The sequence below is a fragment of the Arabidopsis thaliana genome, chromosome 3, assembly GCF_000001735.4.
Source record: "Arabidopsis thaliana chromosome 3, partial sequence".
In the NCBI taxonomy this organism is placed as follows: Eukaryota; Viridiplantae; Streptophyta; class Magnoliopsida; order Brassicales; family Brassicaceae; genus Arabidopsis; species Arabidopsis thaliana.
In genome coordinates, this window is record NC_003074.8 from 1,341,719 (window position 1) to 1,365,048 (window position 23,330).

General features: G+C 36.3%; 8 protein-coding genes and 1 non-coding gene across 19 annotated transcripts; 7 read left to right on the forward strand and 2 right to left on the reverse strand.

Moving 5' to 3' along the window:
- Positions 1-736: 736 nt before the first annotated feature.
- Positions 737-4,669, forward strand: ZDS (zeta-carotene desaturase; the record flags this gene model as incomplete). Of its 4 annotated transcripts, none has more annotated exons than NM_001337544.1 (14): positions 737-767; positions 877-1,241; positions 1,802-1,926; positions 2,004-2,138; positions 2,223-2,295; positions 2,365-2,438; positions 2,621-2,725; positions 2,805-3,049; positions 3,138-3,225; positions 3,372-3,571; positions 3,667-3,795; positions 3,879-3,951; positions 4,031-4,195; positions 4,325-4,669. In NM_001337544.1, the coding sequence occupies exons 2-14, from the start codon at positions 1,124-1,126 to the stop codon at positions 4,469-4,471; spliced, it is 1,677 nt and encodes a 558-aa protein (NP_001319473.1). In that variant the 5' UTR covers positions 737-767; positions 877-1,123. The 4 variants fall into 4 exon arrangements, with proteins under 4 accessions (NP_001319473.1, NP_001319474.1, NP_187138.1 ...); NM_001337545.1 differs by lacking the exon at positions 737-767 and having other exon boundaries at positions 857-1,002; positions 1,114-1,241; NM_202493.3 differs by lacking the exon at positions 737-767 and having other exon boundaries at positions 890-1,002; positions 1,094-1,241; positions 4,325-4,471.
- DRT102 (DNA-damage-repair/toleration protein (DRT102)) lies at positions 4,555-5,659 on the reverse strand. Its single transcript, NM_111360.2, has one exon. It carries the CDS (start codon positions 5,643-5,645, stop codon positions 4,713-4,715), a length of 933 nt encoding a protein of 310 aa, NP_566241.1. The 5' UTR covers positions 5,646-5,659; the 3' UTR covers positions 4,555-4,712.
- Positions 5,339-5,476, forward strand: AT3G01525. The gene has a single exon (NR_140837.1).
- Positions 5,660-5,840: 181 nt separating the features above from the next.
- Positions 5,841-8,404, forward strand: AT3G04890 (adenine phosphoribosyltransferase-like protein, putative (DUF2358)). Of its 4 annotated transcripts, none has more exons than NM_111361.4 (8): positions 5,841-6,040; positions 6,114-6,262; positions 6,354-6,439; positions 6,533-6,598; positions 6,786-6,868; positions 6,951-6,997; positions 7,083-7,161; positions 7,259-8,404. In NM_111361.4, exons 1-8 carry the CDS (start codon positions 5,990-5,992, stop codon positions 7,346-7,348), a joined length of 651 nt encoding a protein of 216 aa, NP_566242.1. In that variant the 5' UTR covers positions 5,841-5,989; the 3' UTR covers positions 7,349-8,404. The 4 variants fall into 4 exon arrangements, with proteins under 4 accessions (NP_566242.1, NP_001327557.1, NP_001118575.1 ...); NM_001125103.2 differs by having other exon boundaries at positions 5,928-6,040; positions 7,240-8,160; NM_001337546.1 differs by having other exon boundaries at positions 5,900-6,262; positions 7,259-8,259.
- On the reverse strand, positions 7,530-8,246 carry AT3G04900 (Heavy metal transport/detoxification superfamily protein). Its single transcript, NM_111362.2, has one exon. It carries the CDS (start codon positions 8,208-8,210, stop codon positions 7,584-7,586), a length of 627 nt encoding a protein of 208 aa, NP_187141.1. The 5' UTR covers positions 8,211-8,246; the 3' UTR covers positions 7,530-7,583.
- Positions 8,405-8,791: 387 nt separating the features above from the next.
- AT3G04903 (Defensin-like (DEFL) family protein) lies at positions 8,792-9,271 on the forward strand (the record flags this gene model as incomplete). Its single annotated transcript, NM_001035559.1, has 2 exons — positions 8,792-8,843; positions 9,060-9,271. 2 exons carry the CDS (start codon positions 8,792-8,794, stop codon positions 9,269-9,271), a joined length of 264 nt encoding a protein of 87 aa, NP_001030636.1.
- Positions 9,272-12,817: 3,546 nt separating this feature from the next.
- On the forward strand, positions 12,818-16,517 carry WNK1 (with no lysine (K) kinase 1). Of its 3 annotated transcripts, none has more exons than NM_111363.4 (7): positions 12,818-13,440; positions 13,522-13,559; positions 14,000-14,227; positions 14,306-14,526; positions 14,616-14,773; positions 14,856-15,375; positions 15,477-16,517. In NM_111363.4, the coding sequence occupies exons 1-7, from the start codon at positions 13,366-13,368 to the stop codon at positions 16,337-16,339; spliced, it is 2,103 nt and encodes a 700-aa protein (NP_187142.1). In that variant the 5' UTR covers positions 12,818-13,365; the 3' UTR covers positions 16,340-16,517. The 3 variants fall into 3 exon arrangements, with proteins under 3 accessions (NP_187142.1, NP_001030637.1, NP_001118576.1); NM_001035560.1 differs by having other exon boundaries at positions 12,917-13,440; positions 13,522-13,557; positions 15,477-16,501; NM_001125104.1 differs by having other exon boundaries at positions 13,024-13,440; positions 14,000-14,526; positions 15,477-16,442.
- A 2,601-nt stretch (positions 16,518-19,118) lies between these two features.
- On the forward strand, positions 19,119-20,731 carry AT3G04920 (Ribosomal protein S24e family protein). Of its 2 annotated transcripts, NM_111364.3 has the most exons (5): positions 19,119-19,342; positions 19,642-19,683; positions 19,777-19,947; positions 20,145-20,231; positions 20,318-20,731. In NM_111364.3, the coding sequence occupies exons 1-5, from the start codon at positions 19,271-19,273 to the stop codon at positions 20,345-20,347; spliced, it is 402 nt and encodes a 133-aa protein (NP_187143.1). In that variant the 5' UTR covers positions 19,119-19,270; the 3' UTR covers positions 20,348-20,731. The 2 variants fall into 2 exon arrangements, with proteins under 2 accessions (NP_187143.1, NP_001326005.1); NM_001337548.1 differs by having other exon boundaries at positions 19,777-20,231.
- Positions 20,732-20,778: 47 nt separating this feature from the next.
- On the forward strand, positions 20,779-23,081 carry AT3G04930 (DNA-binding storekeeper protein-related transcriptional regulator). Of its 2 annotated transcripts, NM_001202880.1 has the most exons (2): positions 21,187-22,469; positions 22,902-23,081. In NM_001202880.1, exons 1-2 carry the CDS (start codon positions 21,311-21,313, stop codon positions 22,931-22,933), a joined length of 1,191 nt encoding a protein of 396 aa, NP_001189809.1. In that variant the 5' UTR covers positions 21,187-21,310; the 3' UTR covers positions 22,934-23,081. The 2 variants fall into 2 exon arrangements, with proteins under 2 accessions (NP_187144.1, NP_001189809.1); NM_111365.5 differs by having other exon boundaries at positions 20,779-23,081.
- Positions 23,082-23,330: the final 249 nt, after the last annotated feature.

Genomic DNA, 23,330 nt, shown 5'->3' on the forward strand with positions numbered 1-23,330 from the left:
TTTAACCCGTGGTACACCACGGGACAAATATTTTATTTATATATATAATAATATTAAATTTTATGGTTTTAATTTAATATTAAAGTTATATAATTTTATATTAATATTGTAAATAAAAAATTAGTGATGATAAAATAATAAATAAATATTTAACCCGTGTTATATCAATCCAAATCCGCTTCACTATATAACTTGTCTCATGATATTTTTATTATTATTTGTTTTTTGGGCAAAATATTTTAATTATTTTAGAAGTTTAAATTTGGAAAGATTTAAATGATTTTAAGTTAATTTTAAGTTAGTGTGTAGTATATTTTAGTTTAGATTTGAAAAGATTTAAATGATTTCTGTGACTATTTTTCTTTTTGTTTTCTAAATTTTAGTAACAAAATTGATTTATATTTAGATTTAAGAATAAATTTATTAAAATATTAAATGCCAATAGCATTGGATTGTAAATAAACCTCAATTTCAGGATTTATGGATTTATTTCATAAAAGTGTTGCAAAAATATATATATATAGATGTTGCCAAACAAAAATATTGTTTTGGGTCTCAGCCTTTTTAAATACACCAGCCCATATTTGATTCGGATTATCATTTCTTGAGACTTAACAACGAATAACCGAGATTATAGCCTAAACGTTTTAGGCGGCTAACCAGAGAATCAATTTCTATGTCTCTCAACTCAAGTGAAAAGTTAAAACTCTTTCTTTCGAACATAAACTAAAAGGTTAGGAAAGCTCGAATCAGATTATTAATTTTTGGTAATGTGAACTAAAAGTTTAGTAAAAAATCGTTTCAATCTTTTTCTTATCTAAGTACCATCTAAAATGGGTTTAGGCTCAATTCTTCACCTAATTTCATTTCGAATAGGTTTTGATCATATAAAAAAGAAAAAAAATTGGTTAAGCGCACTGAAGACAGTTGTTAGCACCACAGAGTTTTATGAGGAGAGAAAGCATCATACATCATCACAAACAAGTTTCTTCATCGCTCATTGTTAGTCATTAGTACTTTACTTCTTCCTTCTTCCTCTTTTATTATAAGAAGAGAAAGAAAAAAACATCATCTTTTTTTTCTTGAATAACAGAGCGATTGCTCTTATCTCAGTTGATTGGCCATGGCTTCTTCAGTCGTCTTCGCGGCAACTGGGTCTCTCTCCGTTCCTCCATTGAAGTCTCGGAGATTCTATGTTAATTCTTCACTCGACTCCGATGTTTCCGACATGAGTGTTAACGGTAATTAACCAAACAAAAATTGAATTCTTTACTGTCTCCTCTGCGTCAGGTTGATTCCTTTGGATGTTTCGGATTCTGGGTATTTCAATTGGATTCTTTAGAAAATCGGTAAATTTTGTCTTTTTAGTGGAAAATTTGAGAAATTGACATGTACTAGGATTAAAAGGCTTAGCTTTATGCCACGAACAATCCCACTTTTGAAGAGGATGATGTTTCAATTCTCATGGCATATTGATGAACTCAATCTATTTATTTCCTGGCATATAGATGAATTCTGAACTCTCATGGTTTAGATAAAAAGATGAAACTCTTGTGGCTTCTCTCTACTAATGGCATAGTAATGGAAATGGAGAGTTTGGTCGAGATTTTACGGTCGATCCAAGATTCTCTTTTGTTTATATAATCAGTTTAGTTTATCCATGGGAAGTAGTAGCTGTTAAGGAATCAAATTTAGATTTAAGGTTTCATGTTATGAGAAGCTTTCTTCTTCTAATAATTTTCTGGAGCATCGTGATTCTTGATCATCTCTTACTGTTTAAATGGTCTGGTTATGAATACAGCTCCAAAGGGGTTATTTCCTCCAGAGCCTGTACCATACAAGGGACCTAAGCTGAAAGTAGCCATTATAGGAGCTGGACTTGCAGGCATGTCGACTGCTGTAGAGCTTCTGGATCAGGGTCACGAGGTGTTTACTCCTCTTCTGTTAGTTGTTTATATATTTGATTTGGTTACATACATGTGTAATCATCGTGATTGTTTCAGGTGGATATATATGATTCGAGGACATTCATTGGTGGCAAAGTGGGTTCTTTTGTAGATAGACGTGGGAACCATATTGAAATGGGATTACATGTTTTCTTCGGATGCTACAACAATCTCTTCCGTTTGATGAAAAAGGTTTTTGTTTCTCAAAGCTTCTGCTCAAATTTACTTGATGATTGAAACTCATACTCATGTATGGTTTTTTTTGTGGTGATGTAGGTGGGTGCTGAGAAAAACCTTCTAGTCAAAGACCATACTCATACATTTATAAACAAAGACGGCACAATTGGAGGTATGGCTCAGTTCATTATTCTCTTGCTATTGTGATTTTATCGTACTGAGATGTGCATATTATTTGTAGAGCTTGATTTTCGGTTTCCTGTTGGAGCTCCAATCCATGGTATTCGCGCATTTTTGGTCACAAATCAACTCAAGGTATAAATCAAACTTTTAAATTGATTTATCTTTTAAATCTTTGGATTCATATCAATGCACTTTTCCGCCGTGGAAAATCGGCAACAGTTTTCTCAAATGTTCATAGCAAAAGATTAGTAATTTCTTGCTTTATGTACCAATATCGAGCTTGCTAACTGCTTATTCTTGTTTTGACCGAACAGCCCTATGACAAACTAAGGAATTCACTGGCTCTTGCATTAAGCCCTGTTGTTAAAGCTCTTGTCGACCCCGATGGAGCAATGAGAGACATTCGCAACCTTGACAGCGTAAAGAATGATAACCTGTTCTTCTTCTCATCTGTACTACTATTTGTGTTCTCTAAATTTTCTGAAATACTTTTTGCAGATAAGTTTCTCGGATTGGTTCCTGTCAAAAGGTGGGACACGGGCAAGTATCCAGAGAATGTGGGATCCTGTTGCTTATGCTCTAGGTTTCATAGACTGCGATAACATGAGTGCGCGATGCATGCTTACAATATTCTCATTATTCGCTACCAAAACAGAAGCTTCTCTGTTGCGTATGCTCAAGGGCTCTCCTGATGTTTACTTGAGTGGTCCTATCAAACAATATATCACAGATAGAGGTGGCAGGTGTGTATCTGCTATAACTACAAGAACTGATTCTCGCATTTATTATGTCATTGGCTTATCGGGTATTTATAATATTGTCTTCAAACAGAATCCATCTAAGGTGGGGTTGCAGGGAGATACTTTATGATAAATCAGCAGATGGAGAAACTTATGTCACTGGACTAGCAATTTCTAAGGTGAAATTTAGCTTCAGACGTAGGATTTTAGTGGACTGCGAAAATGTATACATACATTCTGAAGGTTGCAGCTTCTGGGTAGAGAAAAAGCACAAAACTTTGATATGAAAGTAAAGGACTTTTTTTGTTTTTTGGTTTGCTTTCAGGCTACGAACAAGAAGATTGTGAAAGCTGATGTATATGTTGCAGCATGTGATGTGCCGGGAATCAAAAGGTTACTTCCAAAAGAATGGAGGGAATCTCGGTTTTTCAACGATATATATGAACTCGAGGGAGTACCTGTGGTTACAGTACAGCTCAGATACAATGGTTGGGTCACGGAGTTACAAGACATTGAACTTGCTAGGTTGGTAATCTAGAATCCTATGTTTTGGGATGATCGTGATGGATCTATTCTGTTTTGGTTTTAAGTCTTTGTTTTTGTGTTTTGGAAAATCGTAGGCAGTTGAAACGAGCGGTTGGCTTAGATAATCTTCTCTACACTCCTGATGCTGATTTCTCGTGCTTTGCGGATCTTGCACTAGCTTCGCCTGCAGATTATTACATCGAAGGACAAGGCACTTTACTTCAGTAAGAAAGAATAACGTTTTTCTTTGTTTACAAAATCGCATGCAGGTCTCTCAGTGTCTTGAAACTGAATTCTGTTTTCACAGGTGCGTTCTAACACCAGGAGATCCGTATATGCGAATGCCAAATGATAAGATCATAGAGAAAGTAGCGATGCAGGTAAAGAACATGGCTAAATTCAACTCTTGAGAAAACTTTTGTCTAGCTGGTTTGTTGTTGATTCTCAAATCTTGTTCAGGTCACTGAGTTGTTTCCATCGTCACGAGGCCTAGAAGTCACTTGGTCGTCGGTTGTAAAAATCGCTCAGTCTCTGTACCGTGAAGCACCCGGAAAAGATCCATTCAGACCCGATCAGAAGACGCCCATAAAGAATTTCTTCCTCGCCGGTTCATACACAAAGCAGGTAACATTTTTCACTTACTATCTTTCAGCCAGATCCCCGATAGCTACAAATGCAAGCAAGAACAGCCTCCAAATTGTGTCTGAGAAATCCGAAAGATCAGTGAGAATTTTGTTTCTGGACTTGTTACAGGATTACATAGATAGTATGGAAGGAGCAACATTATCAGGGAGACAAGCTTCGTCATACATCTGTGATGCTGGTGAAGAACTAGCAGAGCTAAACAAGAAGCTTTCTTCTTCTGCAACTGCAGTTCCTGATGAGCTAAGTCTGGTCTAATGATGAAAAATGTTTGAAAGTAGTTACCAATGGCTAATTGATGAAGATTTGAGACACTATGGGTACATGAAGAAGAAGCATATGTAGAAACCCTTTATATAGTGTTCATAAGAGAAAGTATTTGTAATATTACACCATCTTTTGAAATCAAAGATTCTTACAAAGTACATCAATTTAAGAAAGTTTACTCTCAGAACTTACAACATTCAAAAGAAGAGAGTACTACACAAAGTTTACACCTTCAAGCTTCTTCTTCGATGGCTTTCTTTGCAGTTTCGAGGTCTTCGTCAAGGAATATGTCCCAATGGCCATCCCAAGTGATGAAGAACTCAGTGTCTTCGTGATATTTGACTCGGTGAACATCACCGGCGGGAGTGAATAGGTAATCGCCGTCAACGAGATCAGCTCTCTCCTTCTTGCTCAGATTCCACACACTTTTCTTTCCCTTTATGACTACAAGGTCATGGCCGAATGTGTGGTGATGCGCCGGTTCCACACTTCCCGCTTTGAATCTTACAATCGCCGACGTCGGCGTCTCTCTAACGATCTTCATCGAGCCTCCCGGCATGATGTCCACTGGAGTGAACTCTCTGTTCTTCGCCAAGCAGCAAATTACGCAAGACGCGGTTGTTTCATCGATCTTCTTGGTTGTTGAATCGCCGGCGGTTGACTTTCCAATCTGAGACATCTCGGAGAGAGAATTGTCGAGGAAGGAAGAGATAACTGAGCTCCATGGTTCGGATCCGGACGCAGGACAAGGAGATTTGAAAGGAGTTTTGATCCAAGCGTCGAAGATTTCCAAGGCGGTTTCCGGGGATGTTTTGATGCCGGAGAATGCGAGGACATTGCAATTGCTTATTGATCGAGCGTTGACGGCGTCTTCGACGGAGAGACAAGTGGCTGCGTAGACGCCCGGGAACTTGTTGGCGAACATCGCAACTCCGACGCCGGTGCCGCAGCAGACTAAGCCGCGAACTTCGGAAGACGATGAAGCGGAGACGCGGCGACCGACTTCAGATCCAGCAGAGTAGTAAGAGGACACTCCGGTATCCTCCACGTCTATGCCGAGAGAGCGGAGGTGTGTTACCATCGCGTCCTTGAGGCTCGCTCCAAAGTCATCAGCTCCGGTGATGATTTTCAACGGTTGATCGACGGCAGAAACAGCTCCGGCCATCTTTTCAGAGCTTTGAAACCTTAAGCTGTGACCAGAAGAATCTTAAATTGGAAATTTTCGGAAAAAAGAGAAAGACATAAGTTACACTACTCTTCCACATTTCACCCTATTAAGTTATTTTAACACAAAAGGACCCTCCAATTTTAAATGAAATAAGGTACTATAAATTAATAAATAAAAGTTTTAGGGTGGAAACAAAATTATAAGGGAACAACATGCCGACAAAAAAAAAAAAAAAAGGGAACAACATAAACATTTTTAATATAAACATGCGGCGGAGTCGTGGCGGCCTTTAAAATAAAATTGCCGCCGACGACTATTGTAAGTCACTCGGCTAAGTAAGAATGGCGGGAGTGGCTTGCCAGATATCTATCAGCTCATCTTCGACCTTTAGGGTGAGTCTCTATGGCGATTAGCTTTTCCTTCGCTGAATCGTTATGTTTTAGTTCTGGATTTTTGATCTTGCAGAGGGTTAATCAATGGCCACGGTGCTTCTCTGGTTCGCCGGAGAAGAAAACACCAGCTGTTTTGAAGTGGGCGGTTAGTGGAGTTACTGAATTTCTCCGGTTGATCTCCGGTGCTCCGTCTTCAACCTCCATCGCTACAAATAAGGATCGGTAATCTCGAAAAGCTTTGAATTAAGGTTTCTTATTCTCCTCTGTTCGTCGTTAGTCTGGTGGTGGAGATCGATTTGAATACTGGCTGCAGATCAAAGAATGAGGTTACTGCTGGAGATGTCGATGATGTGATGGGGATTTTGAGATCAGATTATCGAAATTTCTACTTCGTCACTGGTATATGACTCTCGCTGTTCGTCTGCATTGATTCAGTTCAACATAGCTAAACTCATGAATCTTTTCCATTTCACATACACTAACTGAAACCAGGAGTCTTGACTTCTGCAATTTACTCGGATGATTGCATCTTCGAGGATCCGACTATCAGCTTCCAGGGTAAGGAGTTACAGAATCCTCTTTCTCAGTTTCTTATTCTATAGGTCTATCTGAATCTAGGACAATGTAATCTTCATGCTCGCTGGTTTTTGTTTGTCAAGCTTGTAGATTGATCAGATCATCAGCTATAAGATCCTGAATGTTGATGTGAGTATAAGTAGTCTCCTTTGTGTCTTCAATTCTGCAGGTACAGAGCTGTATGAACGCAACTTGAAGTTACTGGTTCCGTTCCTCGAAGATGCATCCATTGAACTGCAAAATATGGAGAAGGTATATAACCTTTGTGAGATCCTAGTCCCAGATGATTTATGGTCTCAATGTTCTTGTAATCCATTTTGAAACGCAATTGCAGAGTGAGTCGTCCCAAAGAAACTATATACTAGCGACGTGGAAGCTAAGGTATTCTGATGAAACTTATAAACTTCTTGAGAAAGTGTAGCGACTTTTGCATCTTCTTAATGTTTGTTTCTTGATCAATGTTCAGAACTTACCTGAAGCTGCCATGGAGACCATTGATATCGATCAACGGGAATACGGTTTATGATCTGGATAAAGACTTCAAAGTAAGAAAAAGACTGAAACCTTCCACTCTTTCGGTCATAAGATTATTTTCGTGTGTTAAAACCATAAGACTGATCCAGGCACTGGTTTTTGTACAAGATTGTGAGGCATGTCGAGAGCTGGAATGTCTCTGCGCTAGAAGCAATCGGGCAGATATTCACCGTCAAGTCTTTTCCCTTCCGTGACTAAGAGTCTTAAGCACTAAAATTTATACATTTGGCCATGGCCCAAACAATATAATGTCTACCAAGTATAGTTGTTAATATGAAAATTCACCAAAATCAACTGTAAGACTTCATTGAGATAGTGTGAAGTTTCCATGAGGAAAAAAGTTGGATCGTACGATACGAGGATTGGAACAAAAAAGGCATCCTCCTCACACGAAACTAAGAAAAACAGAGTCAAATTGAGGAAGAAGCCCTAGTCACATGATGGAGCAAGGTTGAGGGTTATCATCGCTGAAATAGTTGAAAAGAGAGTCGGATGGTGGAAACCCCAAGTTTTCGTAGTAATCGAAAGGATAAGGCGCAGGCGGCTTCCTCGGCGTCACCTTTGGCTCCTCGTACTTCAACCTCGGGTTTGTCGGTGGTGCTAACCATCCCGGCAGTCCTCTCGGTGGGGGCAACGAAAAGGCGGGCATCTGCATCATCGTCGTTGGTCCAGGATACCCAAAACCTCTAAATGTTTCACCTCCTGCTGGACAAGTTTCCACGGGGGTGGTTGCCGTGACAGGTGGTGCAGGCGGGGATGGTTTATCTTGTGTCTTGTTGGTGGCATAACGTTTAAGCAAGGTGCGGAATCGGGTCTTTGCTGTAGCTGGATCCTTCTCGTAGGCGTAAAGTTGGGGACTTTGCCCCAATTTTGCGACGGCTTTGATAAGCACCGAAGGTTCTGCTGTGCCACAGACCAAAATCAGACCCTTCACCGGGTCTATGGTTATGGCGTAAACTCCTTTTACTTGGCGCAAAAGCTTCTTGACCCGTGAAGGGAAGTCTTCACAACACTGGAGATTCATTTTCAATATGCAAATCGGAAAATCCAAATCCTCCATTATTGCTTTCAATACGTAGAAGCAACCATATAGTCGATCTTTATCACGGATGCTACTGCAATTGCCTAGCTACTACCGCTTTTGAAACGTAACCAGAAAACCAAATGATTTTATATTTTCGAAGAACACTCTTTAATTATCTCAAGAATGTCTCTATCTAGAGTTTAAATCCGGGTGTTGATTATATTCAAAACCTTAATATTTTGTCAAGAGTTTTGTGTCATTTCGATACAGTTATGGAAGAAAATATATTTTCCTGAATTTCCAATGTTAATGGCTCCGATTGACTTGGTATATTGTGAGACGAATCAAATCGTAATATCTTCTCATTTAAATACTTAGGAATTAGGATTTAATTTGTCAAGTCAATTTGGAAATAATTCATAATTAATAGCAAATAAATATTATTTTATAGGGTAATCCAAGTTCAACCTTCTATTGCTGTTGTCGAATCAAACGACCATAGATTCGATCATGTGTAATATATAAAGTCATCCCTTGTATCTCAATCAACATCAATATTATAGTGTTATAAAATAGAGATAATCATATACGAAAAATAAACTACATACAAAAAAAAAATGAAGAGTTTTTTGGTAGCGTTTCTTATTGTGCTCGTCTTCTTCTGTGTTGGTAAGTAAATCATTTCGTTTTTCAACTATCAAATTGACATTTTTACATGTATTATTAGTATGCAAGAAATAATTTCATCTAGTAAGTTGCATGATGGCAAGAGAGTAACAAAATGGTTTTTGGCTCAACTTATTTACTTAAGAAAGTTGATTTAGTTGTTCTTATCTAACCTATAGTCGTTGCGATTCGCTATATTGGTTTCGATAAAAGCTGCAGAGATGAAAATAGGAAATGGATTCAAAATACATGAAGTACCAGAACCCACAGGAAAATGGTGCGGATATTCGGTGCCGATGAAACCATGCATAAACGATGATCGCGTTAAACGATGTATTGCGGAAAATACGCATGGCTGGTTGATGGCTACTGGCATGTGCACATCTATCCCAAGCTTAAAGGATTGTTACTGTATGCATCAGTGTCCCTAATTTCTTTCAGCATCCACAATTTTTTTGATTCTTCTTCTACATTTTTAAGAGAAAAGAAACTAATATGAAATACTACAAGTTTTGTTTTTTTAATCCAAATCTCTTTCTTTGCGCAACTACGCTTTTTTTCTCTTTTTTTTTTACTACGCTTTATATTTGTTTATAGCTTTTAATTAATTGTACCTACTAAATTTCTGAAAGTCAAAGAGAAAAGCATGCTTTAATACAGTATAATATATTTCTCTTGCTATAAAGATTAAGTAACATTATGGAAAATTACCCTAGATTATATATTTGTGTATATACTTTCACACGAAAAGAGAAGAGGAAATCATTTTCTGAATAATTTCTTAGTAATATTTGTGTGATTGGAATGATAGGCTTTACAAACCCAAATGAGAAAAAATGAATAATATTTTTTTCAATCACAAAGAGCCTGTTAGTTACAAGGTGTATGTTATTCGGGCTCAAACTTTTAATGGGCTTAAGGCCCAATATTCCTGGCCGAATGAAATCAGATCCGGTAAACGTAACTGTTTTCCATAACCGTCGTCTGAAGCCAAACCGAACAAACCAAATTAATTGGTTTCATTTCTACATAACGTAAATCATTCACGTTTGGGTTTTAATTAATTTATTGTAAGCCCGACTGATTCGATTGTACAGCTTAATTTACAGTTTAATCCCATCTGTAATAATCATGTGTTTGTTCTTACCAGTTGCTAATATAAGAATTTTTAGCTACTAAAAAGAGAGATGTTGTTTTCTTAGAAGTAAGGTAAATCAACTATGATCTTTCTTATAAATCTTACAAGATTTTGACAATCACTCCTATGGCATGAGACATGGCTTTAGTTTAACAATGCAATTATTTATACTTCTTTGACTTGTTTTTTTTTTGTTCCAAGGTTCTTTTCTTGACCATTGAGTGTATTACTTTCTCAATTATCATTATTCATTAATTTACAAGATTATTAAATGACAATAAAAATAGAAAGTTTGAATTGAGTCCAGTCTTCTAGATGTATTGGATATTTTCTACACTTGAGACTTGACTATTATATTTAACATTTACAATTTTTTTATATTTGAAGTTTTACATATTTTAATTAGATTGGTAGAACAAAGAAATCCAAAAAAAAAAAATACAGTCGTAATTTTTATGATTCTTAATCAATTCTACGTCTAATAAATATCGATTTGATGTGTTTTTTTATATCATCGATAATTATATCGTTACCTACTAATTATGTCCAAGCAGATCATATCAATAATAATCACCATTATTTATTTTGTCAGCTAATCTTTAGTATTATTTAATTTGAGACAGATAGTTGGATCCATATGCATAATTAACTATTCGTTAAGTGACAACGAGGCAAATATTGTCAGTTTCTTAGTAAAAACTAAAGTTGTTTTACTAGTAGTAACTAATTGAGGTTAGGTGATTGCTTTTGGGATTAGCTTACACTGATTATTTCAGTACGGGCAACCACGGATCACCAGCCAAGTAGTCAAACAAGGTCCGATTTAATCATTAATTAGTCTCTAATTAGTTCTTTTGGCAATCACGTTATTTCTATTCGTTATTGTTAGCATTAGTGCATTACCAATATTGTTTTTCATATTTTTTGGGGTGGTTGTTCTCTACGTATATCTCTTTCTAGATGATAGTTTATCAAATTCGGTTTGATACCTCGTTCTACCTAGTTTAGTATTAAAAAAAAATTAGTGTAAAATACAAATGATATTCACAGTTACTTGCATTAACATTAAATAAGAATAGAAAATTAACATCTATCAAACAAAAAAACTTTATGGTAAAGTAAAATGGTGTGAGAGGAAAAGGCCAAATGGATAAGATTTGTGGTTGGTCTGATTCATTATTCACAACCAACCAAGTCTTTATTTGCTTCTTTTTTTTTCGTTTAAAAGGCTATGCTGATCGTGCATGTCTTTGTATTCACCCACATGCACATGTGTGTTCTTTCTCTAATATAAGATTGGCCCCCATCAATCTGTTTATTTCCAAATATTATGATAAATCAAATATTTATACCCTGAATTAAATCAGACTTGATTATAGTTAGTCATATTGCACATGATTCCTGTTCACTGTACGATATGTAAATTATGTTGATGGATTGTCGTGTAAATGAAATGATGTATGGTCAAGACTCAAGATAGATAACACGAGCAACTTTAACTTAACACGTGGCCAAACTAACCTTTGTTGCCTCCTTTGGAACATCTAGTCGACATGCTAATGTATGGTCTCGCTGTCTCCAATCCATTTCAGAATTCTTAAATTTTGTGTTTTTATTTCCAAGCTTCTATTGGTAACATTTAGTTAGTTATTTGTAACAAAAACGAAAACATGAGTTAGTTATATAGCATTGTTGTTTGATGGTAGAAGAAGTAGACTAGTCGTTACGATGTAGTTGTATATGTTATAGCGATTGCAATGATTCGTTATAATGATTTTCTTTTTAGATGAATGTCGTCTAATCAAAATTTTGGTTCCAGTTTTTTTTTACCTTTTTCTAAAAATTAATTTTCCAATAGCGTATATGAAACCAAAATATAAGACGGATACTATAATTCAGATTAAAAATGTTGTAGCTAATATTTTAGTATGTAAAATCAACACAAAAAGCATGTCAGCAAACAATATTCAAAACTTTATATCTAAAATCTTTCTAAAAAAAAAAGTAACTTTACCTAAAATATGGTCAAATTCGTAGTGCATTAGGGGATGATACCATTCCCCACCAATGAACGTAATCATAGAACAATGATCATATCCTTTGATTTATTCAAACGAACGATGATCATTTCAAAATACTAGAATATCAATTATATAGTTGAAATGATGATGGCATATACGCTAATACAAATGCAATCCGCACAATGGAATAAACGTATGGAACAGTCTATCATTCCCATCACTCAAAAGATACGTACGAGAGAGCACCTTTCTATTTCCTTTTCTAAGATAGCTGAGACCTGACACGATCACATCCACACGAGGCAACCCAATATTCATATATAATTTGTTTTGAATGTTGATTGTTCTAATTGAAATGAAAACCAGTCGAAGTTTTTAATGACATAAACTAAACCTTTATCAGAATATGGTTCTAAATGTAGTAATTTGTTAATCATATCACACAGTTTAGCCGGTAGGGAGAATTTTTTTTCGGCACGTTATCTCGATGAGATTCATTATTTTGGTAGGTTCAACATTTATTTCACAACAATACTCCGTCGGCTAATGGAATTATTACTATTTGCAAGCATCATCTTTGTGTATAACAAAACAAAACTAAAATCAAAACAAAAGAAAGGTAAAGTAATAGTAACATTTTTGTTTTCTCTAGCTTGTGAATTTGTATAGAATAATCACTAAAATGAATCAATCATAATTTTCAAGTATTCAAGTTACTTTTCCACCGAACAATTGTTAATACTACCACAGAATAATTTCCAATAAATAATTGTCGATAGAGGACACTAATTATATATACCGTATAAAATAAAATCCGTTGCAATTATTTAGAAGTATGTAAAAAGGTTTAAGGAACAAAAAAAAGGTTCCATAAGAAGAAGAAGAAAAAAAATGAAGGATAGATATTTGTTTAGTTTATATCCCATTTTTGGACCACCGTTCCCTAAAGAAACGCACACCGTCTTTGTCTTCTCTCACGAGGTGCTTGTATTTCTCTGTCATCAACCAAAAAAAAAAAACTTCCATTGAACTATTGAAGAGAGAAAAGCTTGGCTTCTCTGTCTTCTAAGCTCAAATCCTCCTTTTCTCTCTCTCTCTATAGAGTTTGAGTATTTATTAGAATGTAATAATGAGAGAGTCTATACAGATACTGTTCTTATCTACTACATGAGTTTCATTGCCCTGTTCAACTCCTTTTGTCAGAGAAGAACAAAAACAATAATATGATTATGCAGAAATTGCTATAAGAAGAAACCTAAACTCTCTCCCATTTATTAAAAGAGAGACGTTTGTATTGGTAGATCTATTCTTATTTTTCCTTTTGGGATTTTTTTATTTGGTTCGTAATTGTGAGATTGAAAGAGAGATGAACAATCTGAGTTATCTTGAACCAGATTACTCTGAGTTTGTTGAAGTTGATCCTACTGGAAGATATGGAAGAGTAATGTTTCCTCCTATCAATCAATCAATCTCAATTATTTTGTTTGATCTTTTGTTGACTTCATTGTTCTTGTTGTTGCAGTACAATGAAGTTCTTGGTAAAGGAGCTTCAAAGACTGTGTGAGAATCTCTCCCTTCTTCTCTTCTTTTTCTGCTTCATGTTTCTCTCAAAGTTTGCAGCTTTTTTTTCTTCTGGATCTGGTGATGATTTAAGCCTAATCTGTTGTTCTTTCTTCATAAAGTTTGTAACTTTTTGTTTTCCCAGTCAAAACCCATTTGTGATCCAACAAATTTGTCCTTACGATTTTTGTGTGTTTTGGATTCATGATTGAATCAAATCCTTTAAAAGAGGAAATAAAAAAGTTGAGCTTTTGTTTTTTTTTGCTTCATTGAATCACTTCTAGTTTGGTCATTAATTCCCCACAAGAGAAATTTCCAACAACTTTGCTTTTTTTGGATCTCTTTATTGCTTTGACTTATACCAAATTCAGATTCTGCAAACAAAAAAACTTCTTTGCTCATACATACATTAATCTTCTTTCTTTCTTTTGATTTTGTAGTTATAGAGCATTTGATGAATATGAAGGCATAGAAGTAGCATGGAACCAAGTTAAGCTATATGATTTCCTACAAAGCCCTGAGGATCTTGAGAGGCTTTACTGTGAGATTCATCTTCTCAAGACTCTAAAACATAAGAACATCATGAAATTCTACACTTCTTGGGTCGATACCGCCAATCGAAATATCAATTTCGTCACTGAATTGTTCACTTCTGGCACCTTAAGACAGTAAGATTCTCTTGTAAACATACTTTTCTGTCGTTGGTTTTAGTTTATCTTTAACGATAACTTCATTTATGGATACAGATATAGACTCAGACATAAGAGAGTGAACATAAGAGCTATGAAGCATTGGTGCAGACAAATCTTGAGAGGCTTACATTATCTTCACAGCCATGATCCTCCTGTGATCCACAGGGATCTCAAATGTGACAACATTTTCGTTAACGGGAATCAAGGAGAGGTCAAGATTGGAGATCTTGGCCTTGCTGCTATTTTAAGAAAGTCCCATGCTGCTCACTGCGTCGGTACTATATGCAAATCCAAATCATATCCTTTCTGCTTTTTAGCTGAGTTTCTTTGTTTCTGATTGTGTAAAGTTTTGATCTTTTGTTAGGGACTCCTGAGTTCATGGCACCTGAAGTTTACGAAGAAGCATATAACGAATTGGTTGATATATACTCGTTCGGTATGTGTATTTTGGAGATGGTTACGTTTGATTACCCGTACAGTGAGTGTACTCATCCTGCTCAGATCTACAAGAAAGTTATGTCGGTGAGACTCTCCGATTACTAAAACACTAAGATAAAAAAGCTTCATCTCTTTCTGTTTCAAAAGGCTAAAAGTTCGGTTTCAGGGCAAGAAACCGGATGCATTGTACAAGGTGAAAGACCCCGAGGTTAAATGTTTCATTGAGAAATGCTTGGCCACCGTATCGCTTAGAGTCTCTGCTCGTGAGTTACTAGATGACCCTTTTCTCCGTATAGACGATGGTGAGTTTGATTTAAGATCAGTTGATATGGAAGATTCGGTCGGGCCACTCTATAGGCAGCCGCACCATCTTCCTGACTACTACAATTACCCGTCGAATAGTAGCTCTTTGAATCGTCAGTACTCAAATGGCAACTACCCGTCGAATAGTAGCTCATTGAATCGTCAGTACTCAAATGGTTATAATAGTCATCACGAGTATCAGAATGGATGGGCGTATAATCCAGCTGAGACAGAGGAGACTCACGGCATCGAGCTCTTTGAATCTCGAAACAATGATGATCAAGAAGAAGAAAAGAAATCTGGTAATGTTGACATAACCATCAAAGGGAAGAGGAGAGATGATGGTGGCTTGTTCTTGCGTCTTAGGATCGCTGACAAAGAAGGTAACAATATTCTCTTTATCTTTTCCTTGTTTCATAACCTATGAAGAAGAGTGGAAAAAATGCAGTTTCTTTCATTTGATTCATGGACTGGTTTGTTGCAGGACGTGTCCGAAACATTTACTTCCCATTTGACATTGAGACGGACACCGCATTGAGCGTTGCAACAGAGATGGTAGCGGAACTGGATATGGACGATCATGGAGTCACAAAAATAGCCAACATGATTGACGGTGAGATATCTTCTCTTGTACCTAGTTGGAGACCGGGACCTGAATTCGAAGAATGTCTTGCGGCTGCGGCGGCGGCAAATGCTGCGAGCATTTGCAACAACTGCGTATCAAACCGCACCTCAATGGGCTCGGTGATGGATTTCCTGAGAACCAATCCTGGGGCAAATGTGATACAATGTTGCAGAAACGGGTGCGGTGAGACTCATGGTCGGTTTGAAGAGATCACGATCAGAGAAACCGAGGTTCGTCTTAGAGAGCTATGGAAGCTGCAGCAACAGCAAGAAAGCCGCGAGCTAAGCTCGATAGATTCAGGCCATAACCATTCCGAAGAAGAGGAGGAAGAAGAGGTGCTATACGAAGACCCCGAAAACATGTTTTCTTGCGAGGCAGGTAACGAGATAAACCATATATCGGGTTCTGGATCGTTCTCGTTTATGCCATCTAAATACTGCGATGAGCCATCCGAAAAAACCGAAAATCAGGTCCAACAAGAGTTGAGATGGCTTAAAGCCAAATGCCAAATTGAGCTTAGAGATATTCAGGATGAACAACTAAAAACCCGGTGGCCGGAATCCGGAGAAGAGGTGGAAATTTCTCCGAAAGACGGGTTCTTGGGTTCGGTTTCCGGGTTAGGAAGAGAAGAAGATACGGTGAAAGAGATGTTTGGAGAAAGATTGGTACCAAAGTGTCTGAAAAGAACAACTTCACTTCCTGTTGATGCCATTGATTCTTGATTACATTCTGTTTCTTCATGTATACATACATATTGTTTCCTATTATAAAGACTTTTACAGTGTAACAAGAACAACACACAAGTATACTTAAGAGATCCTCTTCAAATTCTTTTGGGGTTATTTGTACAATAATACCCTTCAATCTAATAACTTCAAAATGCAATACGATTATAATTTTTTTTATTACTGATTACTTGAAAATTTTCGTTTCTAGCAAGTTGTTTTAAAATCTTTTCAGCATTGACATACTATAGCAAATGATAATAATTGATGACAAGCAATAATGATAGCAAATTATTGAGCGATGTGAAGTCAGCAATCAGTTTCGGAATAAAACTTCGGACAATAAAATTACTCAAAAGTACATTAATAACTTTAATAAAGAAAAACCAAAAAAAACAAATGAATTAGTGTCTACTATGTTCTTAAAACACTTTGGATAATGCAAAGAGAAATCGAATGAGAAAAATAAAAAAGGAAAAAAGTGACAAAAATAGTCAATTATAAGAGTAACCCCACATCAGCACAACGCCATGTTCCATTGCCGACCAATCAACTAGAAATTTGGGTTCATCCACATGCCTTTGTATTTATTTTTCATCAAAAATATGAGATATATATTGTATTAAATATAACATGGTTGGTTTGTCGTTACTATGTGATTATTATAGGAAATGGTTGGACATTTTCAATATGACCTTTTTTTTTCTTCCATATACTAGAAAACGATTCTTCAAATAGAGACAGAAAATATTATCTCAAGCTTTATGACAAAATGGAAAATAAAAATATCACACGCATCTAATTTTTTTACAATCACGTGTGATTTGATGCTGTAAGCCCTATATATTATATTACAAGTTATAAGTTATTGTCCAGGGGCGGATCTACTATCAGAGGAGGGTGGGCACGTGCCCCATGCTAAATTTTGAAAAAACATAATTGATCATTATACATTTAGTTACCATAATTCATTTGGTAATAAGAATTCATTTAGTGCCCCATACAATATTAAAATGTTGAGATCGATTCCCTTCTGTAGTTTTTTGTTTTGCTTTTTTCTTTAATTTTTTTTTTTTGTTTGTTGCTACATCCGATACATCTTTTTGTTTAGTTGTTTCTTACATTTTGTTGTTTCTTTTAAATAGTTGCATTTTTTTTGTTTTACTTTTCTTCTTAATTTTTCTAAGTAACTGTAAAACTTTGCTTTTTTTCTTTAATTAATCTTTCGTATTCCAATTTAACTTTTGATAAACTTTTAAGATATGTTTCTATATTGTAAAATTAGTAACTACACTTCAATTATATATTTTGTGTAAACTAGTAAATTAGTAAAAATACAATTTTTGTTTGCAGTTTATTTAATATTTATGGTTGAAATTTGTGAAATATATATATATATATATATGTAAATTATATATATATATTAGCATTATTTAATTAATAAAGTAAAATGATATATTTTTAATATCTAATATATGTAATTTAGTATATTTAAAAACCAATAGCTATAATACTTTTAAAACAAATTTTTAATATCTAATATATATAATATATACCCTGTACAAATTCAAACTTGAAAATTTATGTTATACGCGTCAAGAAAATTCAATGGAACTAAAACGAATAAAAAAGATAATGAAAAATGGCAGTAGGGACATACGAAGAATTGAATTAGGTTGACCCATTAAAAGAAGATAACAATAATTGATCTTAATAGTAGATAATAGGCTAAGAAAGCAAAATGGTAAAATGGTCGTTAATTGATGACATGCATGTGGGTATTGAATGTACAGATCAACGTACTTCTATTCGTACCCAACTCCAACACACACTTGTTCAGTGCCAACCATTCTTCTCATATCTTCCCTCCATTCATTTTCTTGTCGGTCCTTATAATCTTTCCCTCAAGATTTTCCTTGTTACTTTATAAATATATTATTTTGTGTCTATCCATTATTATGAATATAATGCAAGAGGGTCTCATCACTACCAGCAACTAATAATCAACGAATAGATGGTGTTATTAAATTTTGTCCTCATATATATATTTGGCGATCTTAAAATTTATACATGTTCCAGCGAATGGTCGAAATCTGATCAGTACAACCTTCAAATGATCTTTTGCGGTGGAAGCCAACTCATTTTAACACACTCGTGGCTTAACAAGATCAAAACATTATATTCTGTTTTATAATAGTTTCTTTTGAGCTTTAATAATTACTCTTCTTTCCCAAAAGTTTCATAATATTTCTTTGCAATAACTCCGGCAAACAATTCTTATTTGTTAAATAGTAAAAGTAACACGTTGACAAGACAAAAAATGATTATTCCCTACATTGTAAGTGTAAAACACCAAAGCACAACGAATAAAATAAAATAAAAGTTTCTTAGCCGTTTGTGTTTTTCTTTTCCCAAAAGTTTATATTAAGTGTCAAAGTACAAGTTAATTAGTTCTAATCAGCTGAACACAACTATACATATACACATTAAACTGTCATTTAGTCTTAAGTGTTTGACATTGGTTAATTCTAACTCAAAATTGCTGAATTCGTAGCATTAATGAACCCCAGTTTTGTGTTATGTACAGAAAATATTGACTCGTGGCGTGGGGGAAACAAAGACTTTAACCAATGTCCAATGACAATTGTTTGTGACACTAGGCTATAAATATTTTAGGCCCAGTGGGCTTCGTTTTATTTTCCCATGTAAATGTTTATTAATCAAACCTAGAAAACCAAACGGCTAGGATTAAGTAAGCCCAAATTAAAAGTTGAGGCCCATACAAAGAGAACACAAAAGAAACCCTAAGGAACTTGTAACTATATAAAAGCTCCGACTTCGATTCGGCGTCTCTTTCCTTCACCTGAGCGGACGAAAACACTCAAGCTTGCAGAGATCTTTCACTTTAATCCTTGAGAAGTAGCAAAAATGGCTGAAAAGGCGGTCACCATCCGAACCAGGAAATTCATGACCAACAGACTTCTCTCCAGGAAGCAGTTCGTGAGTTCCATTATTTTTTTTCTCTTCTCTATCTGCATATCATTTTTGTTCTTCTGGGTTTTGTTTTAATGGGAATCTAGTTATAATTTGATATGAACCCAATCTCGAGAGAATGCATTCGTTGTCTCGTCAAATTTTTATAATTGGGGTTTGATGTTTTAGGTCAGGCTTTCAGATTTACGACCTAATGTTAAAGCATAGATAGTGTTTAGATCATATAGTATTGATCTGGCGCAATTTAGTTCCGTTTGAGATTTTGGAATGAAATTCTAAGTTATGGTGGATTGTTGAAAATATAGGTTATTGATGTTCTTCACCCTGGAAGAGCCAATGTTTCAAAGGTTTGTTCTTTACTCACTTTGTTACTTCATCTATTTCGAGTTCTGATAGACTATGAGAGGTTCTAACGGGAGAGTTGGTTTTATTTTTGCAAGGCTGAGCTGAAGGAGAAGCTAGCAAGGATGTACGAGGTCAAGGATCCAAATGCAATCTTCGTATTCAAATTCAGAACCCACTTTGGAGGTGGTAAATCATCCGGGTTTGGTTTGATCTATGATACTGTTGAGAGCGCTAAGAAGTTTGAACCCAAATACAGACTTATCAGGGTAAATGCTTTTTCCACTCTTGTTTCCATTGTTATATATTGCTACTCACATTGACCCGTCTTAAATCATTACTCTTGCTCATTACTGTTTGTCTGAAAATTATAAGCTATGTGATAAGTTTCGGACTTTATATCGTATTGCACTTGGTGTTCTCTGCATCTTTATACTTAAACATGCTTTGTCTATGTGGTTGGCAGAATGGACTTGACACTAAGATTGAGAAGTCAAGGAAACAAATTAAGGAAAGGAAGAACAGGGCGAAGAAAATCCGTGGTGTTAAGAAGGTATGTATACTGGTTTTCCCTCTTGCTATCTTCTGTTTTTGATTGTGACTGTAGCTTTAAGAATCTGTTTTGATCAATGTTTGCAGACAAAGGCTGGTGATGCCAAGAAGAAGTGAGATCCTGAAGAGAGAATCTTTATCTTGTGGGTTCTTGTTCTCCATAATCAATCACCTTTTATGTTATTTGTCCGCTGTTAGATCGTTTCTCCAACTAGACATGTTTACTGAAATCTGAGATTTTCGTTTATTTTTGTTTTGGTCAGTTTATGTTTTGAGTTTAGAGAAACATATGATCCAAGGTTTTTGTTCAATACAACTATTTAATCTCTCTCTCGTCTCTTTCCACCATTCCCATGCGCAGCAGATATAAGCATTTTCTTGTTCCTTAGGTGATTTAATTCTTGATCGGTTACTCGTGCGGCTGTGTTTGATTGTAAACGTGAGTCTCTCTGGCTATTATCGATGTTATTTACCCACATATAATGAAAATTTACTTAGATCATAATTATGAAATCTCGCAAAGTTTCTAATTTATTATATCACTTTTGCTCCTTACTATTTTAATGGAAAAACTGTGATAATTACATGTCAATCACTGAATTTGAACAGTAATTATAATTTTCTATACCGCACAACATATGCTTATTTTGGTTTTGGGTACTGTCTTATTAGTTACATACGGTTTAGGTTGGCTTGTTTGTTTGTTTTGTCCTAGCTAATCACGTTAATGAAAACGCTCTACCAAATAACCGCGTTTAGAAAACGCTATTAGTTACCGAGTGTGGTTGGGACCGAGTGAGGACGTCACGGCTCCAACCAATCCGCAAATAAGGAAGCGCGTGTGTGTAAGTAGTGGGTGACCACTTTGCCTAGTCTTAAACGTTAAGTCTGGAAATACCAAAACTACCCCTGGTTTGGTCGAAGATTCTCACGCCCCTACCACCCAACCCAATCACAATCCTCGTGAACGAACACACCACCTTCTCTCCAATCTGGATCTGGTTCCTCTTCTTCTTGGTCTCTTCTCCATCTCATCGGAGCTGATCTCGAATTGTTCTCCGTTCATTTGTTACGGTGGAGATGACATCGGATCACCGCGACGCTCTTTTCTCTCTGGAACTGGAATCGCCTGATCCGGACGAAGGAGGTGTAGCAGACGGAGGAGAATCTGATACCGACGAGGATTTGCGCGACAACGATGATGTTGTTATGCCGGGAACGAACGAAGCTGAAGCTGAAGACGACGATCCCGAAGAGGAAGATCTCAATTCTCCGTCTACATCATCACTCCCCATGGTTTCTACGATCTCAGCGACTGCTGTTGTTTCCGGGACCCCGACGGCGACTTCCTCTACAGGCGCCGTGACCGTTGCACTTCCGGCTGGATCCGCCGTCCCTGTCTCCGTGATTCCCGTTGATTCCGATCCGAAGTGGCACCGTATGACGGAGATCGTCCATCAGAGACCACCGATCGATGATTCTAGACGCCTTTTCCAGAGGCTGTGGACAGACGAAGACGAGATCGAGCTTCTTCGTGGTTTTCTCGATTACATGACGATGCACCGCGGAAGCAGCTCGCATCCGCCGGATACGGCGCCGTTTTATGAGCAGATAAAGTCGAAACTTCAGCTGGATTTCAACAAGAACCAGCTGGTGGAGAAGCTTCGGAGATTGAAGAAGAAGTACAGGAATGTGATGAGCAAGATCAGCTCTGGTAAAGAGGTATTCTTCAAGAGCCCTCATGATCAGTCTACTTTCGAGATTTCTAGAAAAATCTGGAACCAAACTGGGAAAATCATAGGCTTTGAAGATAACAACGTAATGGATTTCGAAGAAACCAATAACCATCATAACACCACCAATGGTAACTACTCAACCTTTAACAGCCCTAGTTCTAATCCTACTCTGGAGCTCGACTCCGAAAATGGAATCGAGAAGAAATTGACAATGAGTAGCAGTAGCGTGTCGAGAAAACGATCACGATCAAGAATTGGGAAGATTGAGGAAGACAACAAACCTGTCATCACTCCCTCTGATGGGCCAATAGCTAGCAATGTCAACCTCAACGAAGCTGCAGCTGTTGGTATTGGAGGAAATCTCGGGGGTTTGATCGAAGAGACTGTGAAAAACTGTGTCTCTCCTGTGATCAAAGAGATGATGAATGGGACAACAAGTATGATGATGGCTGCAATGGGAGGAGGGTTTCCGGGTCTTGGTGGTGGTGGTGGTGGTGGTGGTGGTCATGGTTTTGGCTCGCTAAGCCCCATGTTTACACGGCCGTTCAATTTCGGTTTTGGTGTAGAGGGAGGAGGAAACAAGGCGGTTGCAGATGAGCGGTGGAGGAAACAACAGATTCTGGAATTGGAAGTGTATTCAAGGAGATTAGAGTTGGTTCAAGAGCAGATTAGAACGACATTGAACGAGTTAAAGACGATGCCGAGTGGTATATGATGAAGGGCGAGAAGAATAAGACAACAAGGAACCATTTAGGTTGATATTTGATATCTTTGAGTTAACCTTCTGGTGTGTGAGTGAGTATAGTAAGAGATTTGGATCTTTTTAAGTTATAAATTGGTAAGGTATTGTGATCTTTCTCTAGGTTTTTTCATCATTTTGATTTTTTTTTCTTCTTCTTATCTTTAAATTATTTGTCAATAGGGATGAATCATAGGAGGGGGGTTTGTGTATAACCTTTTGTATTAGATTATAGTTCTTTTTTCGTAGAATCATTTGTTCAATAACAAACAGACTTTCTAGCTGTTTTTCTTTCAAAAAGAAGAAAAATAATAATTCTAAATTGTGTGCTACTCTTTCTTTGTCTAATAAAATCTGTAATAACATGTTTATTTCTAGATCGGATACTGTTATTGAAGTGTATTAAACTTTGACCTCTTTCTTTATCATGTTGATTAATGTAGTTACTTAAAAACTTTTGTGTTTGAAAAAAAGAACCAATGTTGTGTTTCTTGCTAGTACGCATCAGAAGATTCCTTTCCTGATTAAGTAAAAAAAAAAAGGCATAATCAAAACAATTTAAAGATTCAAGAAGGCAGAAACTTGTCCACGTGACGAGGCAAAGAATGTTAGGTAGGTTTGTTAT